This window comes from Triplophysa rosa, linkage group LG1 (genome assembly GCF_024868665.1).
Source record: "Triplophysa rosa linkage group LG1, Trosa_1v2, whole genome shotgun sequence".
NCBI lineage: Eukaryota > Metazoa > Chordata > Actinopteri > Cypriniformes > Nemacheilidae > Triplophysa > Triplophysa rosa.
The window spans coordinates 27,176,814-27,197,493 of record NC_079890.1 but is presented as its reverse complement, the minus strand read 5'-3'; the positions used below and the strand labels follow the sequence as shown (position 1 = coordinate 27,197,493).

Here is a 20,680-nt window from a genome sequence, read left to right as displayed (position 1 = left end):
GCTACAAAAGCTTTTAGATGAAGATCTGTGGTTTTCTGCAAGTGTGTTGTGTGTGTTATGCATTTCATTTTAAGCACTTGTGTGTGCATCTGTGTAACTTATGAACATGATCTAAATAACCTTTATTGTTAGAAGAACTGTATACTTCACATATGCACATAAAACTCCAAAACTGTTTTTCACTTAAAATGAAATAACTGAAATATATTCTGCCTAATGGCCACATTTTTTAAGATGAATAAACTTTGCCTCTAAAAAACATAAAGGAATATTAAGAGTAATTAACAAGTATTAAGCAACAAGGGAAAATATTTTCCCAACAACGACACACATTTTAAAATCGTTTTTTGATGAACAAAGCAAAGTCGTCGTTTTTAGAGGTAGAGGTTTTATTGCGTAAAACACTGGATCAAACTGTACTGCTTCAAAGACATTAGAACTTCTAAACAGCAGAAAGAAAACAGCCATTGCTCAAATAAAAGTTTTGATACTTCATCAGAATACTTTCTCTTCTTTTATCAAACAGATGTATGATAATAAATAAAGACCGGGAATAATCCTTAAATACAATAACAAGTCGTACTTGTTAAAAAAATATTAGAAGCAATATAATCCTCTAGCCTCCTTTGCACCATCTCTGATATAGAAATATTCTTCATTTAGGAATGTTGGACAGTATACAGTTGGACAGTTCATGAACACATATAGAATATTATAGAGAGAAATAAAACTGACATGATTTTTTATTTTCCCAAGAAGCACAATATTGTAGAGCTCTAAAATATGCAAGTAACTGTATCGATGGACATAATTCGGTTACAGTTTTTTTTTTAATGGGGATTACCACCTAAACTAATGGGATAAAGAACCACAATACAAAAGAACTGAAATAAATAAAAACATCTTCCAGTGTCAATAACAAAATGATTGCCAGAGCTCCAAAAACGATCCAGAAATACTAAAAAGCAAAGAAACAGTGCGGTGAATGGAATGTCTTTAGATTTTTTTTAAACTCGAATCTACTTAGGTTGGGGTGCGCACACTTACATACAGTACACACGAGAAAAGCAAGCGACTGACAGGCACCAGAAAACACAGTAGTGCGTTGAAACCTCTAAAGCTTAATGTAGTTACAAAGTATGTCTTTAAAACATTTCCTCCCTTGCTGAGATTATACAAATAGTTGCATTTAATTTATCGACTCGGTTTAAGGCAGTGAGAACTATCCTTAAAAAATAAAAAAGACTCAAAAATGAAACTAAAAGACACAAGTATTTTCTTGGGTTATGGCAAATGAAAGAACTGTCACATGGAGACCTTGTAACATCTCTAGACCACTGCTAGTTTTTTTACTTCTATCTTTGTTTCTTGAGAAACCTAGGGCTCTGATAAGGGATAATGTTTTTATTTACTGCGTAGTGAGAAGCGTGGCGGGTATTTGTGAGTTCTCTAAAGTCCCTCTGGTGTGAGCAGAGCAGCTATAAGGCCCTGGGGTTTAAGTGCTGAGCTTCCCTGTGCTGAGCGAGAAGATACTGACTTTCTTAAAGTCCGGATCATTTCTGTTTATCACAAAACATTAATATCCACCCCCCCACCACCCATGCATCTCTAACCCCCTACACGGGCAAGAAAAAGCGCCATACTTATTTACCTTCTAACCCTTCAATAAAAGGGAGTACAATGAAAGTTGATACACTTTATTTTGCTCTTTAAGAGGCTTGATTCCATACGATCCAAACTGCCTGCGTTGTTAATCTCCTTCAGTAGAGGAACATTCAGGATAACAAGTACACAAAAATGGGGCCATGTTGATAAAAAAAGACCTTTTTAAACATAAAAACAAATCAAAACTTCATGTTATAAACAATCATGTAAAAAACACACACAAAACAACGAACCTATAAATGTCTGAAGTTAAGATTACAGTCAGGTAGCAGTAAAAGTGATTATCTATATACTTCATATCTACAGTTTGTCTTCATAATGCTGCTTTCAAAGAAGGTAGTCAATAAACCCCACAAAAGCGCTACAGTTCCTTCATATTATTTTCACGTTACACAAAAACAAACAACATTTTCAGCCTCTGCCTAAATAGTTCCCTGTACATCTGTACACTTTACCTAACATCCACCAGTTTGAATAAAAGCAGCACTTTCATCAAGGCCAACCAACATTTTTTATCATTAAGAAGTGCAGAATGGAAATAAAGCACATGTACAGTGTTTCCCCACTGTGTTGTTGCCCCAAATTACATCATAAAACTGCACAACAATGAAAAAGAAAAAACACCAGTGATTATTATACAATGTTATTGACCATCATTATTTTTTGTCACAGGAGAAGGAGCGAGAGGGAACGAGGGAGGCTGACAGGAAGTGCTACTAGTCATCAGACAGGTCTGAGGCTGACCCCTCAGCCGCCCGGCTATACGGGCGACTAAGGTTTCTCTTGACGTGTTGTGAAAGAGTGAGGCGAGGCGAAATGAGGAAGAGGGAGGGGGGTGAATGGAAGCGGGGTGGGAGGGGGTTGAATTGATTTCCTCTGTGATGACAGCTCCAGTCAGGCTGGCACCAAGTCCCCCCTCCACCCCCCCTCATTTCACGATCCGCATCCCTCCGTCCGTTCGCTCCATCCCTGCACGTCAGTGGCGCTGGGCAAATGGCCACTGGTGGTGTCATGTTCGTGAAGGGTGCGCTCAACACCTCCCCTCCATCTTTCTTTCCCTTCCAACTGTCGAGGAATCGTTGCTGCGGATCGTTTTTCTGATAAAAGCATTATTTTTGGAGGACTTTAATGACAGTCTTTTTTCTTTTTTTTACATTGTCATTTCTTTCTTTCTTTCTTCAGTAATGTCCCTTCAGCGCTCATTTCAGGCAGTTCCAATAAGAGCAGTGTATTTAGTTTCAGAACAGGATTCGGTTTGTCTGCTTTATCATCTCTGTCCCGTGCTTCACAAAACACCCAGTGAGGCCGTAGTGAATTGATTCGGTTTGATCCACATATTATCGAATAAAAGTCAGTGTAGTTTTTGAGAGCTGTATTAGGCAATTCTTCATTTGGACATTTGCCGTGCTAACACTTGTATGACGTGGTGTCCACTAACGTGATGTTGCAACAATGACATTATCACTTCAAACCGCTGAAGGTCATAAGAGATCCCTGTATCAAGCTTTATGTTTCACTCAAAAAAGTGAGACATATCACCAGAAATACCTTCTCCTGTGGTCCCCTGTGCCGAAGAGAGAGGGTTCCCATCCTCTGAGCTCCCGGTAACATCCGAGTCTATGCGGGAACGTTTGAAGCGGCGGTCTGGGTACTGGCTGTTGTCAAAGGGCATGCGGTGCACGCACAGAACATGGGTCTTCAGGTTGCCTTTTTGAGAAGCGCTATAGGGGCAGTACTGGCACTGGAATGGCCTCTGACCTCCGTGACCTGTGTGTTCAAGAGAAAGCAAAATCATAAATAAATCAATTTTACCATTGTTTATTCAAAGCGTCTTTCTATAAAATATCAAAAAGTTCAATCACAAAAACTACAAGTCAGACGTTTAATCTTTTGATTCGTCAGTTTGTATTACATCTATTTTCCCAATCTGCTTGAAACTGTGAACATTTTTGGTTATTTAGACACAAACGTTTTCTTTGTGCGCTATTCCACAGACCTTTGAAAGTGCTCTTTTCAGCTTGGAGCAAGTACAACTGTTTAAGAGATTGGATCTGATCATCGGCGCATTGTACACAATGGCTCTTAATAGCCCACACAAGTCTGTTTGAGGAATGCAGATTACGTGCCTATCATATCTGACTCTCTTATCAGGCCCATCCACTTAGAGCAAAGCCAGGCACTTTCGGCTACGCACTACTTTAGAACATTAATAACAGTACATTGGCTCTCCATTTTTCTCAATTCAATTTGAAAAGCACTAAATCAAATTAACATGCTGGTTTAAAATAGCAGCCGTGTTGGTGTGGAGAATGTAAAGCGGCTGCATTAAAGGTGGAGCCTCAATGTAATGTTAAAAAAATCGACGCATCCCCCGGGTGTGTGTGTGGCAGCAAAAAGAGGGATTTATAAGCACTTTGTGTTTGGCTTTGGAGTCTCAGAGGGTTTTGAATATGACAGTGTCTGTTGAGGCCCTGGTACAAAGGGGATTGCTACAAGTTTTAGTGCTTTCGATGTTCCAGTTGTCTGATAAGCAAGCCAACGGCGCACAATCCCGGCCGCTTGATTCATTCGAACTTTAATTTCACACTCCCTTACATCGCACTAAGTCTGAGAGGCAGACTATTCTCGTGCCTTTTTATACATGGAGCAAACGAGTGTCGCCAACTGTGAGATTTCTTTCTTATTTCTCACATATTTTGTCTGTTTTCATGAAGGAATGGGTGTTTGGGAAATGCGGAGGGAGTTTTTATAGCTGGTTCAATGGACGGAGGCAATTTCCAATTCTGTTTAAAAAGAATCATATTGTGTGTGTAGGAAGGATGAACCAGACAGAAAGAAAGAGAAAGAAGGGGGTGTCGCGCTCGCTGTGGCTCTGACAGAACCGCAGGTAAATGATTAACAGTTCTCATAGAGACACAAAAGAAGAAAGCCTATTGATATGGAACCTCTGTCACCGCTCCATATTCTTCCGGAAATCTCGCGGCTCGCTTTTCAAAGTGAGATAATACTGCCCCTTAAGGGTGCCTATTTGGTGGTCAAAATAATTGGTAACAATGAATCCTATTTCAAGGGGTGTTTTGTGACAGAAGACACTTTTCTTATATCAGATAAATATAACATTGAACCCCTTCTCAAAATGTTCCCCGTAATAGTTGTCTCAAAGAAACTAATTGGGCCAATTTTGGCTAGTTTTATTGCTGGTTCTTAAATGACAAGAGAAAAAGGACGAGAGCTGAAATGTGATGCACCAAGATGTACACACAGTGTATTGTAGCATGTGCGTTATGCTAGTGTTTGTTTTCAGGTGACGGTAAAGAGCCCTAGTCGTCTCCCTTAATACTTTTATGTCCTTTACTTTTAAAAATACAACACAAAAACATGAACACTTTTGTGTGCTTCTCTTGATTACTATCAAAGCAGAATTGAGTTTATGCTTTACATGGGTGTTTATGTGTGGAGGTGTGTTTTGACATGTTTGTTATATTTTTAAATGTTCAAAATAAATGCAGTGAAGCATGTATATTGTGATGATTGTTCCCAGACAAAGCTTTAAATATATATAAAGATTATGTTAAAATGTATAAAACATATAAAGAAAATATGTTAAATAGTGTGTACATCTTTACTTAAATTATTATTATAAAAACTAAGTTTATTTTTAGGGCTCAGATTATGGGTAGGTTAATTAGCTCCAGTTAAAACAATAGAACTTTTGTCTCCACTTCAAATCATTTGTTCTTGGCAGAATCTTTTGATTGGAGTCTGTGGTATTTTGATGAAAACAGATTGTGAAATTGTTGAGATCTTTTTTGACATTATTGCAATTTTAAAAAAGGCTTAAACATAAGTTTCCATTTGTTCCTCATTTAATCTCACTGCAGTCTAAGAGACATAATTGACATATCACAGAGATCTCATTTATGGTTTTTCTATGGGAAAGTACATATTTGCAACAATACTGACAGTGATGGTAGAAACTCTTTTCTTTTCCTTTCTTGTTTTTCTTTCATTTCTTTTATTCAAAGCTCTCGTGAATCAAGAGAATCAGTGCCAAGTGACATGAACTAGTATGAATCATTTCATTTCTTCATTCTTTCCCTTTCTCTCCAGCACGCATCAATCCGTTCCACGTTTTTTCTTACACTGCTTCTCGAAACTCCAAGTCCTGTGTGAGTAAAAATTCCAATGCGCTTGTTACCAATGACCAATACATCCTTTGAATGTTTTGTTTCCAAAAACCACTCATTTACATTTGCAGCTGCACATACAAGGTTTTTTTAAATAACATATAGATCTTTTTCTTTTTTCCCCTTACTGTAACCTAGTCTCAAAATAGAGAGACGAGAGAGAAAAAGAGAAAGACTTCTATTATTTTCAGCAGTGTGCCATTATCACGCCTGCCTAATTAACCCCCGAAGGCCTCATATGTGGAGATCAGAGGGCGAAGGAGAGGAGGAGGGAGAACCAATGATAACATCCACTTCCTGCAAACTCCCCGACATCACTCCATCACTGTCCTTCCCAATCTCACTGTCTATCGTGCCAAAAATGAAAAGAGAACAAACGAAAAACATTCACATTCATTCATTCATTCAATTCACACATTTTGTATTTCCATATACCAGGATATCTTAATATCTTTTTCAGTCTCTGTTTTAAACCCTCATCCTCTCCCAAAACACGTCTAAGGCTCCCTCTTGCGGTGCCTTCTGCTATTACCGTCTCGCCCTCTGTCATTTTCATTCTCTTCCTATAATCTCATCGTCACACACAAACGCAATCTAAAAATGCACGAACAAAACAACAAGATGCCTTTGAACAATGCGTCTACATGTTGTGGTATGTAAGCAAGCAGAAGCATGCTCGCGAACACGTGCACAGACACGGAGATGCTTTGGCATGTAATCAAAATCACTCTTATACAAATTCCATCTGATGCCAGAGCTACCATCTGTGAGAGAGAACTGCCTCTCACCTCTGTCTGTCTGTGAGAAGTCACCCTCTCCGACGATCAGCAACAAAGAGCATGTGTGTGTGACAGAGAGAAAGAGGGAGAGAAGGGTGTTGAGAAGGAAAAATGATTAATTTGCAGAATGCTTGTGATTTGCTCATATATTATTATAACAGCTCATCAGCACATGACGAATCCCCTGCCCCATGCAGCAGAATGAACCTGCAGGGCTTCAGCACTTTTACTGTGCCTGTGTGTATGTGTATGTGAATGTGTGTGTGTGTGTGTGTGTGTGTGTGTGTGTGTGTGTGTGTGTGTGTGTGTGTGTGTGTGTGTGTGTGTGTGTGTGTGTGTGTGTNATCTTTCTCATATTTTAAGGTTTAAAATGAATTCATGCGGATGACATAAATAATAAATACAATATGATACAGAAAAAATATTACAACAATTTCTCAGATAAACCTAAAAGCCATTAACAGGGACCTGGTAACACAATACGTGTGTGTGTGTGTGTGTGTGTGTGTGTGTGTGTGTGTGTGTGTGTGTGTGTGTGTGTGTGTGTGTGTGTGTGTGTGTGTGTGTGTGTGTGTGTGTTTACACAGTCGAGCATGTGTCCCTGTGTATGTGTGGCATGTCTTTGAAAAATAATAGCTCATGAGCATGTCATGAATTTCTGTTCCTGCATGTGTGTGGCTTTATGTGGGGGTATGTGTACAGTATAGCATGTTGTGGTGTTTGTGTGCATCTATTTGCGTGTGTGTGAGCTGGCACCTGACACGCTGCAGAGCCTCTAATGACTTTCATATGCTCACTGTGAGTAACTCTACCCTAAGAACGAGTGAGATGGGAAAACTGAAGGAGAGAGAGACTTCCGTTCTATGAGTGATCAAGGATTTAAACACTCATATCCTTTCAGGTCACACTAAAGGTATGGGTAAGGTCGCCTGATTCAGAACTGATGTGGTTTAAAAACATCCGCTCCATGTTAGGGTTCATGTTTAACATGGGGTATGTTTTAGTACACAGTTTCCCACAAGGAGAAACATTTTACTGAGATTGAGGTTACTCTTTTATTGTTCAGTAGACTTTACTGGGTTATGTTATGAAAGTAGCAAGTTTATCTCAGTTGTTTCTCTTAATCTTTTTAGGATTTAGGAATTAGAAATTGAATGAAATGTGAGACAATTGTTGATACGCTGCTATTCAACTATGACAATTGCATATATAACAGCTGTAGAAAATGTGACATTTTAAGGAATTATCTGGCATTTTTTTCCAAATTGAATTATTCACACACAGTAAAATCGCCAGTGTTAAAAAAAAGTCAAATTAACTCTGACAGTGTTTATATAATCCACTCTTTGAGAGTGTGGATTATACAGTATATACACTGTGAGTGTTAATTTGACTTTTTTAACACTGGCGATTTTACTGTGATATTCTCAAATTATTCATTTACATTGTGATATTTTTTCTTTGTTTTTGAAGATTTGGGGACTTTTTTATACAAAATTAATTGGAATACAAGAACCTGTAAAAGCTTAATATCTCAAAACTGCTCAGAATGCAGATAGAACTTTTAATTTCAAGGCGACAAAATGATAAATTCATAAAGTAGTATTACAGATGTCTGATTCTAAAGGTACAAATGAGATCATCTTGATTCAAACTGAGATATTTGAGAAATCTCATTAGTTAGATTCCTTTTTTTCATGGCTTTAGTTGATCACATAACTGTTAAAATCCAGTACCTGTATAGGCACGGCAATCCTTGCCCAAAAGTGCTGCATGTCTGTGTATGTGCCAGTTTTCTTCTGCTTTGCTCCTGTGAGAAAACCCAACGTGCCTATGAGAACACTCACACAGCACGCGCCGTATATCCATGTGCTTATATCTGAGTGGAAACTTTTCTTCTGTGTGTGTGTGTGTGTGTGTGTGTGTTTGACTGTCACCTATATGGAAGAGGAGAAGAAGATAAAGAAAAAAACAGAGAGAGTGTGTGAGTGTGTGTCTGGGGAGCACGCAAGCCACAGAAGGTGTGAGCAGTAAAAAGTGATGTACCATCTGTCGGCCAGTAATAACCTGCGTGTTGTAAAGGCTGGGAGATTACTCAGCAAAGAGAGCTTCCAAACACCCAAATCCCTCCGCAACGTTAGTGCGCCACGCACTATCTCTCCCCACCTGCTCCCAAAACCCTGCCGAGAAAGATTCCACACTAAAACCGACATCACACCTTCAGATCCACTCGCTCTGATTTGGTAAACACAACGAAGCAAAGACATGACTACAATAGGCCAACAGTAAGCTGAACATCTTTACACGGCTCTATATAAACCTGCACTGCACCACAACACAAACGCGCTCAGATATAAATTCTGTTTTAGACAGATTTTATCGTTATGAACAAGATCAAGAGAATTTTTTATAAAGACAAACAGTGGATTTTGTAGGTTATCCGCCTCTCACAAGTCAACCACAGTGAATATTTCTTTAAAAAAAGCCGTGAGACTTATACATAAAAATAGAATATTTTTAATGCTGCATGGAGCTCTAAGGAAAATCATGGTGCAGTTTGAAAAACTGATGCCGTGGTTTGTCTCTCTGGGAAAAACAACAGAAAAACAATGCAAAAGAACTGAGAACTGGTCGTGAGCGAGTGTGTGCAAAAGCTCTGAAAGCTCCCATGTTAAACACTAAACTAGTTTACTAACCGCTGCATCAGAAGTAATTCACTTTCAAAAAGAACATTTTATGTACTAAACATTTCCCAAAATGTCTCTACTCATCATCTTTAGCCGGCTTCATTTCATCCTTTTCTGAACAAATGGAATTCTGTGTAGTCTTTCAGAGCGTTTCGTTTTGTTTGTCCACACGGACATGTCTGAATAACTACGTGGAGAAAGTTTGGGGGAAAGGTTCTTTAGATAATATACCACTTCCTTTACTGGCAGTGTATGAGAGGTTCTGGCAAGGACCTACATGGAGCCCTGTGATTGGTCAAGAGTTAGAAAGGCTCAAGGGTAAAAGTCTGTATATACATCATGTGATGAGAGCGATGTGTCAGGCAGTCTCAGCAGTACTGTATGTCTGTGTGTGGGTATCTGTGTGGCCAAGGGAGGAAGAGTTCATGAGTACTCATCTGCTGTTCTGCTCACTTCTCTCTCTCCCCATAGAGCATATTGCTGCACATTCTAGTGCTGAGCTGTCACTGCAGACACATAATAAATGTCTGCGAGTGTGTGTGCGCGTGTGTGCGTGTGTGCGTGTGTGTGTGTGTGTGCGTGCGTGTGTGTGTGTGTGTGTGTGTGTGTGTGTGTGTGATTGTGTGTGTGAGAGAGTCCAACTTCTAGCTGACTAGTCTCAAACTAGTCTTTAAAAGTGGTGATAACTAACAAAGAGAGTGAGTAAGTAATGACAGAATTGTAATTTTGGGGTCATTTTTAAGCTCCATACTGGGTTAACAAGTGCTGCACTGTGAAATGCAGTCTTGTCCTGCTGACTTATGTTTACAAATCATTTCAACTTACTATTTTACGTTTTTAAATGTTTGTTTTGCAATAAATCACCACTGGACAAAGTTTAAAATATTAAGTTACTTAACTAAAGTTTAAGGAAAGGTTTTTTACATTGTGATGTTTATATACTGTGATCAATGGCCTTTGCTAGTGACGACTTCTGCTACAAAACATTTTAACTGTACCTTTAAAGGTAAACAACAGTGTGCACCAAAAAGGAAAACCTTTCATGTTTTGTACATGTAAAGGTATAGAGGTAAGGTATAACTTTGAAGTTTTTTATCCGGGACAATAGGTGACTGTTCTCTTTAGTTAATGTAACAATGAAAACAAGCTTAGGCTGATAAACAATGACATAAATTGACTGATAAATGCTCAAAACTAAAGTTTGTGAGGAGTGTGCATGTTTTCTTTGTCCATCACTGTGCAAGATTACTGTATGTAAACAGCTGCTTTATTCACTCTTGCCACAGTTCTTTATCCTTTCACTAACCCAATTTATTATGTATGAAATATTAGCCTACACTTACTATGTTAATAAAGTACTGTAGTTTACCCTTTATTGTGTTCAAGCATCATATGGAAACTCATGAAATAACTGCAAACGCAGGTTTTGTGGTGTCTGGCAGTCATTTTGCTACAAAATCAATGATTACATTAGGCTCTCTCACTATCCACCATTGCCTGTTTTCCACACGACTCTTCCCCCCTCTTCTCTTGAATTTCCCCCTTCTACTTCCATCTCTTGCTTTCTTCTCATTCCTACCTTCTATTCCTCTCCAGGACCTATTTGTCTGCCATAACAGAAATCCCTTCAGTTGAAGGGAGTTAGTAGAGGAGGCTTTAGCGGGGGGAGGGCCAGGACGGGCCACCTCCAAATATGTTCCATTAATCACCCAACACACTCTAATGTAACTAATATTTTACAATTAGAGAAGACATGATGGAGCTTGGAGCCATCTATCTCTCTTATATCACATGATCATCGATTCATAAGACCCTGTCTGAGAGATGAGCAAACACGCACACACAGAAACACAAACGCACGCAAGTTGCGTGTGCATGTGTGTGAGGCCGCATGCGCACGCTGATGATGACCATTACGACACGTTGTATCCAGGCGCCGGGTATTCACACAGAGCTCTCGAATGGTGACAGATGACTGTTATCTGTGTGTGTGTAAATGAGAGAGTAAGGACGTGCACAAAAATGTGTAGAAATGTGAAAAGGCTGTCAAATAACGTCTGAGAAGATTGATTACAGATTGACTACGGATTGAAAATGGAAAGAAAGTGCAATTCTCTCTGGAGACAATGCCTTTCGCTCTCAGATAACGTTTAGTTCGCTCTAATGACGAGATTTCATATGAACAGGCTAAACGTGTTTAATATCACCCATGCGACTCGATGGAAGAATAATCTTATAAGATCTAAAGTATTAAAGGTACAGTTCACTCAAAAATGAAACATTTGTCACCATTTATTCACGCTCGAGTTGTTCCAACCTATTCAACTCAGGCTACACACAAAGAGCTATCTGGCGGATGGCATACATTGCTTTTTTCCTTACAATGAACACTAATGGTGACCATCGTTGTCCCTGGTCATCCATTTTCATTGTATGAAAAACATTATCATTGTATGCATCAAGTTTTTGTTCGATGTAAAAAATCACACAGGTTTGGAGCTACATAAAAGAACAGTAAATGAAGGAAACTCGGAGTCAACTATGCCTGTAAAACATGTCTGATACTCCCACATCATTTCTATCAAGACTTACTAGTATAATTTCCCTGCGTTAATTATAATCGTTTATCTGTCACTGTGTTGGCGTTCAAAGATTATAAAGTATTGGAGGCCTCCATTCCCCGCAACAGATGGTGCTATTAGTTGGTTTATAGCGCCATCTGGTGGTATAAATAAAGAATTGTGGATTCTCCACTTTCAGCTTGCAGGCCAAATGAAAGCCAGCTGAACAAATGAGAGGGAAGAGAGGTTCAAGCTCAGGTCACCATCTGCCTGGCTACAAGTGCTGGCACACAGCAACCCAGCCGTGCAGCCTTCTTAAACACATCAGCTACATACACACACATTTATACAATATATAAATGGCGTGGCAGCAATGTGCTGTGACTGTTGACAGTCGTTCAAAGGGCTTATATACACACACATAACAAAATGTGTATGATAACAAAATAATACTAACCATATTCCTATCCCATGCTATTTAGACAATACTTAAAAAAAGTAAGAATATAGCATTACCAAGGTACACATCACTAAAATGGTACAGTAACATGATTTGTATTAGTTTTTTTTGGTGATTCAACACTACACATAAGAACAATTTATATGACGTGTTAGCCAGCTTTTTGGTCAAAATCTGCCTTTGTTTTATAATTAATCTGGTTTGATTTCATTGTTTTGATTAGTCTTCCTATCAGCTAAAATAAATAACAAATGACAAATAAATAACAAAGGAAATTTTAGGTTACAGGATATTATTACCCCCTCCATACTCTAAAATCCCCAAATGATATGTACATTGTCTTCCCTGTCCATATCTTGTCCTTTATTCTTACATTAAATTATGATAATCAAATTATTTTTGTCGACTTTGTTCTTGGTTAAAAAGTTCCACATGGTTCAACTGCTCCAGACAGGGCAGACATAAGGAGGGGTGCCAGGAAAATGAAACGGTTACTTTTTCAGGATGTGGGTTTTATTAAGTCCAGGCCCTTCCCCATCTGGTCTAGTGTAGCTGATCCGTTTAAAAATTAGTCAGGCGTTGACCTTAGACACCTTCTCTCACCGGGGTCCTGACGGCAGGTTAACACAAATATGGATCTCATCAGGCTAAAGTACTGTAGATCGGGTTTCCCTCCACGGGGCCATGCTAACTCACAGGAAGAGGTTAAAGGGAAAAAAATACAATAAAGTACTGACTTATAAGGGGGGAAATCCCTTAGTCTGCAGTGGAATGGGTGTGCTGAGTGGACCATTTTTGTGTGTTTGGTCTTATCTCTCTGAGCTACTGACATAATAGACCCTTGTGCCAAAGGGTGTCAGTTAGAGCTTGTCATCGGCCTATGATGAGAGTGTGTGACAGGGCAAATCCATCTCTGGTAAGAGCCAGTGAGACGGTAACGTCCTTGAGAGGCGTATCCTGCACTTAAATGTTTGTTGCTCAGAGACGATAAATGACATCATTGAAACAGCAGTCATATCTGCTTATTGTATTGGTATCACACGAGTGCCTCAGAAAGTCAAAAGGTTTTAAACTGCCACGTGTAATGATTTCAAGACACACAGGCTATTGAATATGTTGCAATGACTAAAGTCAGAGGAAATAAGAGGATAAGCATTCACATTTCCAAACAATTTTCAGGCTTTTACAGGTTTAGAGAATTAACACGGCTCTAGCCCAAGGCTATAGAAGCACGGTTAGCAGAAACACAGCTGGTAATACGAGCTGTCATAATCTATACTGCTCCTGTGTCAGACATACACACACTCACCAGAAACACACAGGCCTGTAGCCCTGTAGCTAACACCATGTACTACACTTAACACTGGTGTCAGGGGTTGAGAGAAACCGAGAACGAGAGAGAGATTTATCATTTCTGCTGTCTATCCTACAAGTATGGCTATTGCTAGTAAGAGTTTATGTTTAAAGATCAGGTAACGTGCTATTTCATGCATTCTGACTTCTTTACACTGTTAAACGTGCTGGCTTCTCATGCTTAACATGGTCAACTTGTTGAAAAACGAGTTGGACGTATGACGTAGTATTTCTGTGCTTGATACACTCCCCCAGCACTCCAACTTGTTTCTGAAAGTTTTTTATAAGTCTGGAGCCCTGTTTCGTAACAGGGATCCTATTCCTTTTAATTCTAAGGCGAAAGAAATAGCCAGCCCACGCGCCAACAGACGAGCGATAGGAAGACCCGCTTATCAAGATCGGCTGCGCTGCGTCAAGATTGGCTGCGCTGTGGGCCTGCAGCTGCAGCTCATTAATCTTGCGATAGTGAGAGAAGTTAAGGTGTGCTTTTTTTTTCGTCACGGCATTTCAGTGATGGATGTTATGTAAACGGTAGATATAACGCTGGATTTGGAGATCGTTTGAAACTGATAGATGGCGCAGTCCCAGTGCTAAAAGATGCCGGACATGAACTGCACGCGGTAAGTCAAACTAAGTCATATGTCTGTGTTTTGTTGGCAATCGGCGCGTACGTGCATAATGTACAAAACACAAAGGGATTATTGCGATGATGTATTATGTGCTCATGCTGTAGTCCCGTCACTGCCTCCATCAGCTCGTCTTTTTCCGGAAATAATCGTACAGCTGTATCTCTCTTTTATACATTTGATCAAACTAAATACTACGTATGCAATACCATTGTATAGGTACTCAAGATTAATATGAGATTGGCAGAAACTGCGTGTGTTACCCGATCTTTAAGTGCTGCCCTCGTGTGTGCCTGTAACTCTACAGATGAGTTCAAAAGCAGCAAGTTGTTCCAAACCTTTATAAATGCCTTTGTTCCGATGAACACAAAGAAAGATATTTGGAAGAATGTTAGCAACTGACCGATCTGGGACATCATTGACTACCATGGTAGGGTATTTTTGTTCTGTCGAACACAAAATGAGATCATTTAGGAAAACAACCAGTTCTAGGGCACCATTTAAAATTTTCCACTACATGGTAGTCAGTGGTTCCTCAGACATATATTTTTTCCAAATATCTTTCTTTGTGTTCAACAGAACAACGGAATTTATACAGGTTTGGAACAACTTGGGGGGAGTGAATTGGGAGAACTATCCCTTTGAGTGTATTTCGTCTTGTTGCATTGGAAGATTCAAGCATAATCATCAAGTGGGAATACATTTTGCCAGTGAAACAATACAAAACACAATACATTTTAAGATAGGTTATCTGAAAACAAGTATGTAAACTTGTATAATCTTGAAGGATATTTATTTGTTTTCACTGTACACATGACAAAGATACCGATTCAAGAATATGATTTTCTAGATGGCCTTAACGTTCAACATTTTCACACTCAACATTAGACATGTAAAATTGCAACTCAAAAAGCACAAAAATGCTCATTTGGTCACACTGACGTTTCATAGTTTGAATACATTTTATTTCTCATTATAAGTACAGTTCAGTAGTTACAAAACAAAGCATCTGCCATGAGGATACAGCAACCAAATGAAAGTCATACAGTCCACAAGACAGCTCAGAGGTGTGGAATGCTCATATATTAGTCCAGACGGATTGAAATAGCGATAGATGCTTATTCATACTACACAGAGGAGGGAGCCAGAGGTGTGCTCATCTAGAACCAGTGTATATAGGGATTGGTCTCCTATCACTGACCCTCCCTGTCATATTCCTTTACCTCACAAAGCCTGTACTAGTTTTTCGTAAACCTGTTCACTAAACAGTTTCAACTTTGAGACCTTTTCTTTTAAACTGTAGCATATACAAAAGGATGTAAACTAGAACGGAGACTGAAAACAGATTCATTTTTCAGATGTTTGTTTTGCAAAGAGGACGACTAAAGAATAGATTTTAATATTTGAATAGAACAGATTGGACTTGACTGCATCGCCACACGGAATCCATACACAATGACTTATGGGGAAGTTCATTGAATGAATTCTCAAAGCAACAGAGATGACCATCATAGGATGAGATTGTTTGAACTACACAGACCAAATTAGCAGAGTTCACAAAAAAGAATCGAGAGAATATCATTTCACAATGTCAAGGGACGCACAAAAAAACACGCACGCACACGCACCTTCATTTTCCATTAGCAATCTGTGTACTGTATAGACTGGTTTTTCATTTACTATCACAGTGCAAAATACTTCAGGGGAAACTAAAAGTTTGTATTTGCTTGCATGAGGCATGGATATATATATACTGTATGGATTTACTGTATATGCTTGCAGCAACAGAAGAAGATTGTCGATCTTTCTTTTTTCTTTCTTTTCTTTCTTTTAATGTTATTTGTAATTTACAGAGGTGAAAGGCAAAACTTACAGTACTAGAGAAGAAAACTCCAATCTAATACCTACACTCTAAAACAGCTAGCTTTGTAAATGCAATAACGCGTGACTGTATCTATGGCTAGACAATATTTGTTTCTTGTTTGCATGTTTGTTTTTCTTTTTTTTTTGTTTCTTTAATAATTGAAGACATCAAACCATTTCAGTAGTCCGTAACACTTTGCAACACTGATTGGTGGCAGTATTTTACAAACACAATCTCATAACCAGAGTACTTGAAGTGAGCAAGACTGAGATCAAAGCGTGTAGGGTTAGGGTCTCGATTCTGTTTGATTTCTGCAGGCTGTACTTGTGCAGTCTCCTTGGCTCGTGTCGTTTCATCAGACACGCTCGGTGTAAACTTGTTCTTCCTGCCACCTCAGCTGGTTCCGTCTGTGCTACGGCGCTCTTTCTCAGAAGTTCAGCTGCGAACGTCTGCACGCCAAAAACATCAGGAGTACACAACACGGACGCATATTGTGAATTCGGTTTTCAAGGGATAAAGCCACAGCCACAGTGCACTTAGCTTCCCTTTTTGGGTTTTCACTGAGGGCCACGTTTTCATTTTTTTTTACATACTGGATTGTCATTCATCCGTGCTGACGTCCAGGCACTGACTGCTGAGTGTGTGTGCGGGAAGAACAAAAGAGTTTTTATTAAGAGTGTGCTTGGTCTCCAGACGTGTGGTAGGTTGGTCCAAAAGCCCTGGCAGAACGGGTTAGGGAGTCTCAGAGAAATAACATTGGTCAAGTTTCAAACACTGATAGAGCTCCATTTTATATTTTGTCCAAGAGAGTCTGTTCAGTTTCTCAGTCTCTCAGACTGGCAACTGCATCTGGCCGCCATCTTGGTTCAAGGAATGTGTTGCTCTGAGGGACAATCGCTAAAAAGTTTCCTCACTAAGTCAAAAAAGCATTTAAAAACACAAGGTATTTATCAGCTACACAAGGGAGGATTCAAGACACATAAAACACAGGAAGCAAAAATCGTTTTTTTTCCTCGTTTCCAGCTCACTACACATCGACAGATTTTCTTCACTTCATCCAGCGAAACGCTTGTGTAGGAAACCAACCGTGCTGTCCATATTTTCACCATCTATTTTATTAGCATTTTTTCTCTCTTCAAGTCTTTAACGTTAAATAATGCATTTGATAACATAATGTCCTTCATCATCATTGTCCTCTTCCTCTTTTGTCCGTCACCTGCTCTTGGTCGCTCAGTCCGGTAGTGGGGTGATGTTAGTTTCTGATTAGTCCTGCATCTCTGTGTCAGTTAGGCTATGTTCAGGGGTAAGAGCAGAGCCAAACCTTCGGGAAGCCTCTTCCTCCGCCCACAGATGAACTACGGTTAAGAGAACAAACGCAGATTAACACCACTGCCTGTGTGTGCCCGCCCTCCTGCTCTCTCTCTCACACAAATGTTCAGAAATACATACAGTTTCTGATCGACAGAAATAATGACAATAAAAAGTACTTAAAAAAAATGATATTAACATTTTTTTCTAATATATATACTTTTTTGCCAATATTTTAGTAACACTTCATGAACTGTGAAATGTAAATAATTTAGGATAATTGAGCTTTTTTACATAAACAATTAAAATAAATACATATAGTTTTAAATGTTGCTGGCAATTTTGTTGTAAACACATCTTTTTATTGAATGCATTTAAATTATATATTTTATTTATATTTTATATTGACGGTGTTCATACAAAATTGCACCAAATATATGCCCATATATCTACTTAAAATAATACTTTAAGTCATTCTCTAGTGTAAAGCTATTATATAAAATATCAATAATATCAATACAGTACATCATAAAGTTTCAAAATTCATCTTATAAATAACATGGATCAAACAATAGATAAATAATACAACAAATCTTGTTAAAAATTACAGAAATTGTTTACGGTTCAAAGAAGAACATGACAGTGGATCAGGATCATTTTTATTTGATTTTATTCATTTAAGCAGGTTTAATTGCATTTAGCGTTACCAAAATGTGCATCTTTTGATCTAATAAAAAACAGGTTTATGATAACCTAACAATGATTTAAAACACACGCACGCACACTTTTGTATTTGATAACTCACTAAGAATTTCAAAGCAACAGTTATTATGAAGAATATGAGGTGTTATGAGATGAGGCATTTAAAAAGAAATAAATGATTGCGCTGAAGACTATAACGCCTCCATGAGGATGTGTGTGTGTGTGTGTGTGTGTGTGTGTGTGTGTGTGTGTGTGTGTGTGTGTGTGTGTTTAAATAGTACCTATTAACTTTATGAATTCAGATGCACATTTAACCTTCAATGACACAATGGAACACAAATCTTGAGAATTATTAGATAAAACATTAGATATGGGAGGAGGGTAATTTATACACTTTCATACTTCTTCCACTTCTAATATCGAGATATAAATATATAAAGCTTTCTAATATCAAGACAATAACTCTACGAACATCTCACTTGTGCAATTACTGCTGAAGTTTGAATCCGGTGAAAATGCTTACTGCTTTTGTCCTATTTATGCGCTATCGCCGTTTCAACTAAATAATATAAATGTTGTTTAATTCCCTCTACAACCCCTAAGAAAATTATTTGGCAATAAAATCTACAGAGTGCATTTCCAAGTCGTGTTCTTTTAAAGTGCCTCTATGAAAATGACAAAATGAAATTAAAACATGCATTTGTTTGAGCGTGCTCTCGCAAGAGATGTTGTGGAAATGAAACGAGGAGTCAGTTCGCCACTAATAACTGAATAAAACATCGTCATTTAGATTTGCCAGAGAGCAATAACGCTGACGCCTACTCGCTTTGCGTTATGCGCGCAATTTCGAGATGCGCTTTTTCAAAAAGACGCACTTTCAACTCGCATGTCAGGCGCTTCTGAAAGCGCTGATAGAGATTAAGACAAATGATTAAACCACTTTCGCCCACTCACATAAGGAAATGCTCACTAACAAATATTTACTTTAGTGAGAAATGACACTATTTTATACTGGAAATATTTTTTATTAAAAAAAAATCACACAATTTTCTGAGGACACAAACCTTTTATAAATTGTGGGGGAAAAGAGGGAAATGTAATAAAAAGCAACGGACTTGGTCTGGATAAAAAAAAGCGAAGCCGTTTTTGTACACACGATTTAAACTGGAAGCTGCTGTTCACATACTTTGTCCAGGAGATGGCAGTATAAGCCCCCAAATTACTCATCCGCCTAAACTCACGTTGAGAACAGGATCATGTTTCTCAATGTCATTTTCCTTTAACCTGCTGATGTTTCATGTTAATCCACAGATAAAGTGATTGTTATAGATCAAATATGAAGTGATTGGCAGTGTTTTTAAGAATACGCCGCAGTCAAGGCTCTACAGCTGTCTGCTTGCATTTCCGGTGTCCGTGAGGAAATTAAGATAATCATAACCATAATGATAATAAATTATGTTCTCAAGTTTTAAAAACGGCTGGTCTCCCAGGGGCCGGTGCTCTTCGTGACTTCCTCTTAAAGAAAGTTTTGGTAATGAGTTACAGATTCCGAACCATATTTGGTTTTCACTCTTCATTAACTAAGCCACCTGGAATGTTATTATTTAAGGATGCCATTTCTTTTCCCCAAACAACTGCCACTGCGATCTGGAGACTAACACACAAACTTTATGATCCTCACAACTTTTTCCTCATCTCTGTTCAATATCGCATTCTCTTTGCATGTGTGGAGTGATTGTTTAATTATTTTGCCATACTAGAAATCATCAACTCGAGCCCATCAAATTATGTTGTTAACAGTCCGTTTTCTCTTTCTCTCCTCATGTCAGTTTAAATCATGTTTGTTTGTGTTTGTTTGCCCGAGCATTTGTATTCCTCGATATAACTTCGGACAAATAAAAAATACATCATTTTTGCTTGAACATCATTATTATTTATGAGGTCACAATCCAAGAACCACGTAAATCTTCATGCTGTAATAGCGCTGAAACACCTTGCATCACTGAAGCGCATAGAAAAAATGAATGTGGCGCCCTCTACTGTTCGAGTCTGATAATACACTCTCACTGTAAGACAAGAGAGGGGCCCTGGAAAGTAATACAAGACATATGGTAAGAGGACACATAGCTCCAGGATCCATCTTATGTTAATACATGTGTCATGCTTAACAGAATGGCTAAATGAAAAGGCAGACAGAACAATAGCTCGGCACAAGGCTGGGAGCAAGCTCAGTTAACAGGGGCCAGCACACTCGGGGAAAAGCGAAGCTGTCTGGAGTCAAGGTTCTGACATTTCCAAACTGCTGCTTATTATTCCCCAACCACAAAGTTATGGCGGAGAGCAGCTCCTACAAAAAAAAACAACTAAAAACAGTACCACTTTATACCCCGGCCTCCCTCAGGTATTCTATTTTTCACCATGAAATCTACTTAGCTTATATTTGATTTTCAAAGGGCTATTCGTTTTAGGTTTCTCTTTAAATCAGGGG

The 20,680-nt window shown here is 38.7% G+C and overlaps 1 protein-coding gene across 12 annotated transcripts in view; it reads right to left on the bottom strand.

Annotated features, from left to right (window-relative positions):
• Window positions 1-376: 376 nt before the first annotated feature.
• The window catches only part of znf536 (zinc finger protein 536), a 177,301-nt gene continuing 156,997 nt past the window's right edge, over window positions 377-20,680 (bottom strand). For 9 of the 12 annotated variants that reach the window (XM_057329330.1, XM_057329360.1, XM_057329343.1 and 6 more), the window contains one exon: window positions 377-3,432. In XM_057329330.1, coding sequence (XP_057185313.1) covers window positions 3,179-3,432 — 254 coding nt within the window. In that variant the 3' untranslated portion in view covers window positions 377-3,178. Of the gene's footprint in view, window positions 3,433-15,103; window positions 17,538-20,680 lie in introns of those variants that run through there. The other 3 variants (XM_057329402.1, XM_057329422.1, XM_057329411.1) reach the window with 2 other exon arrangements.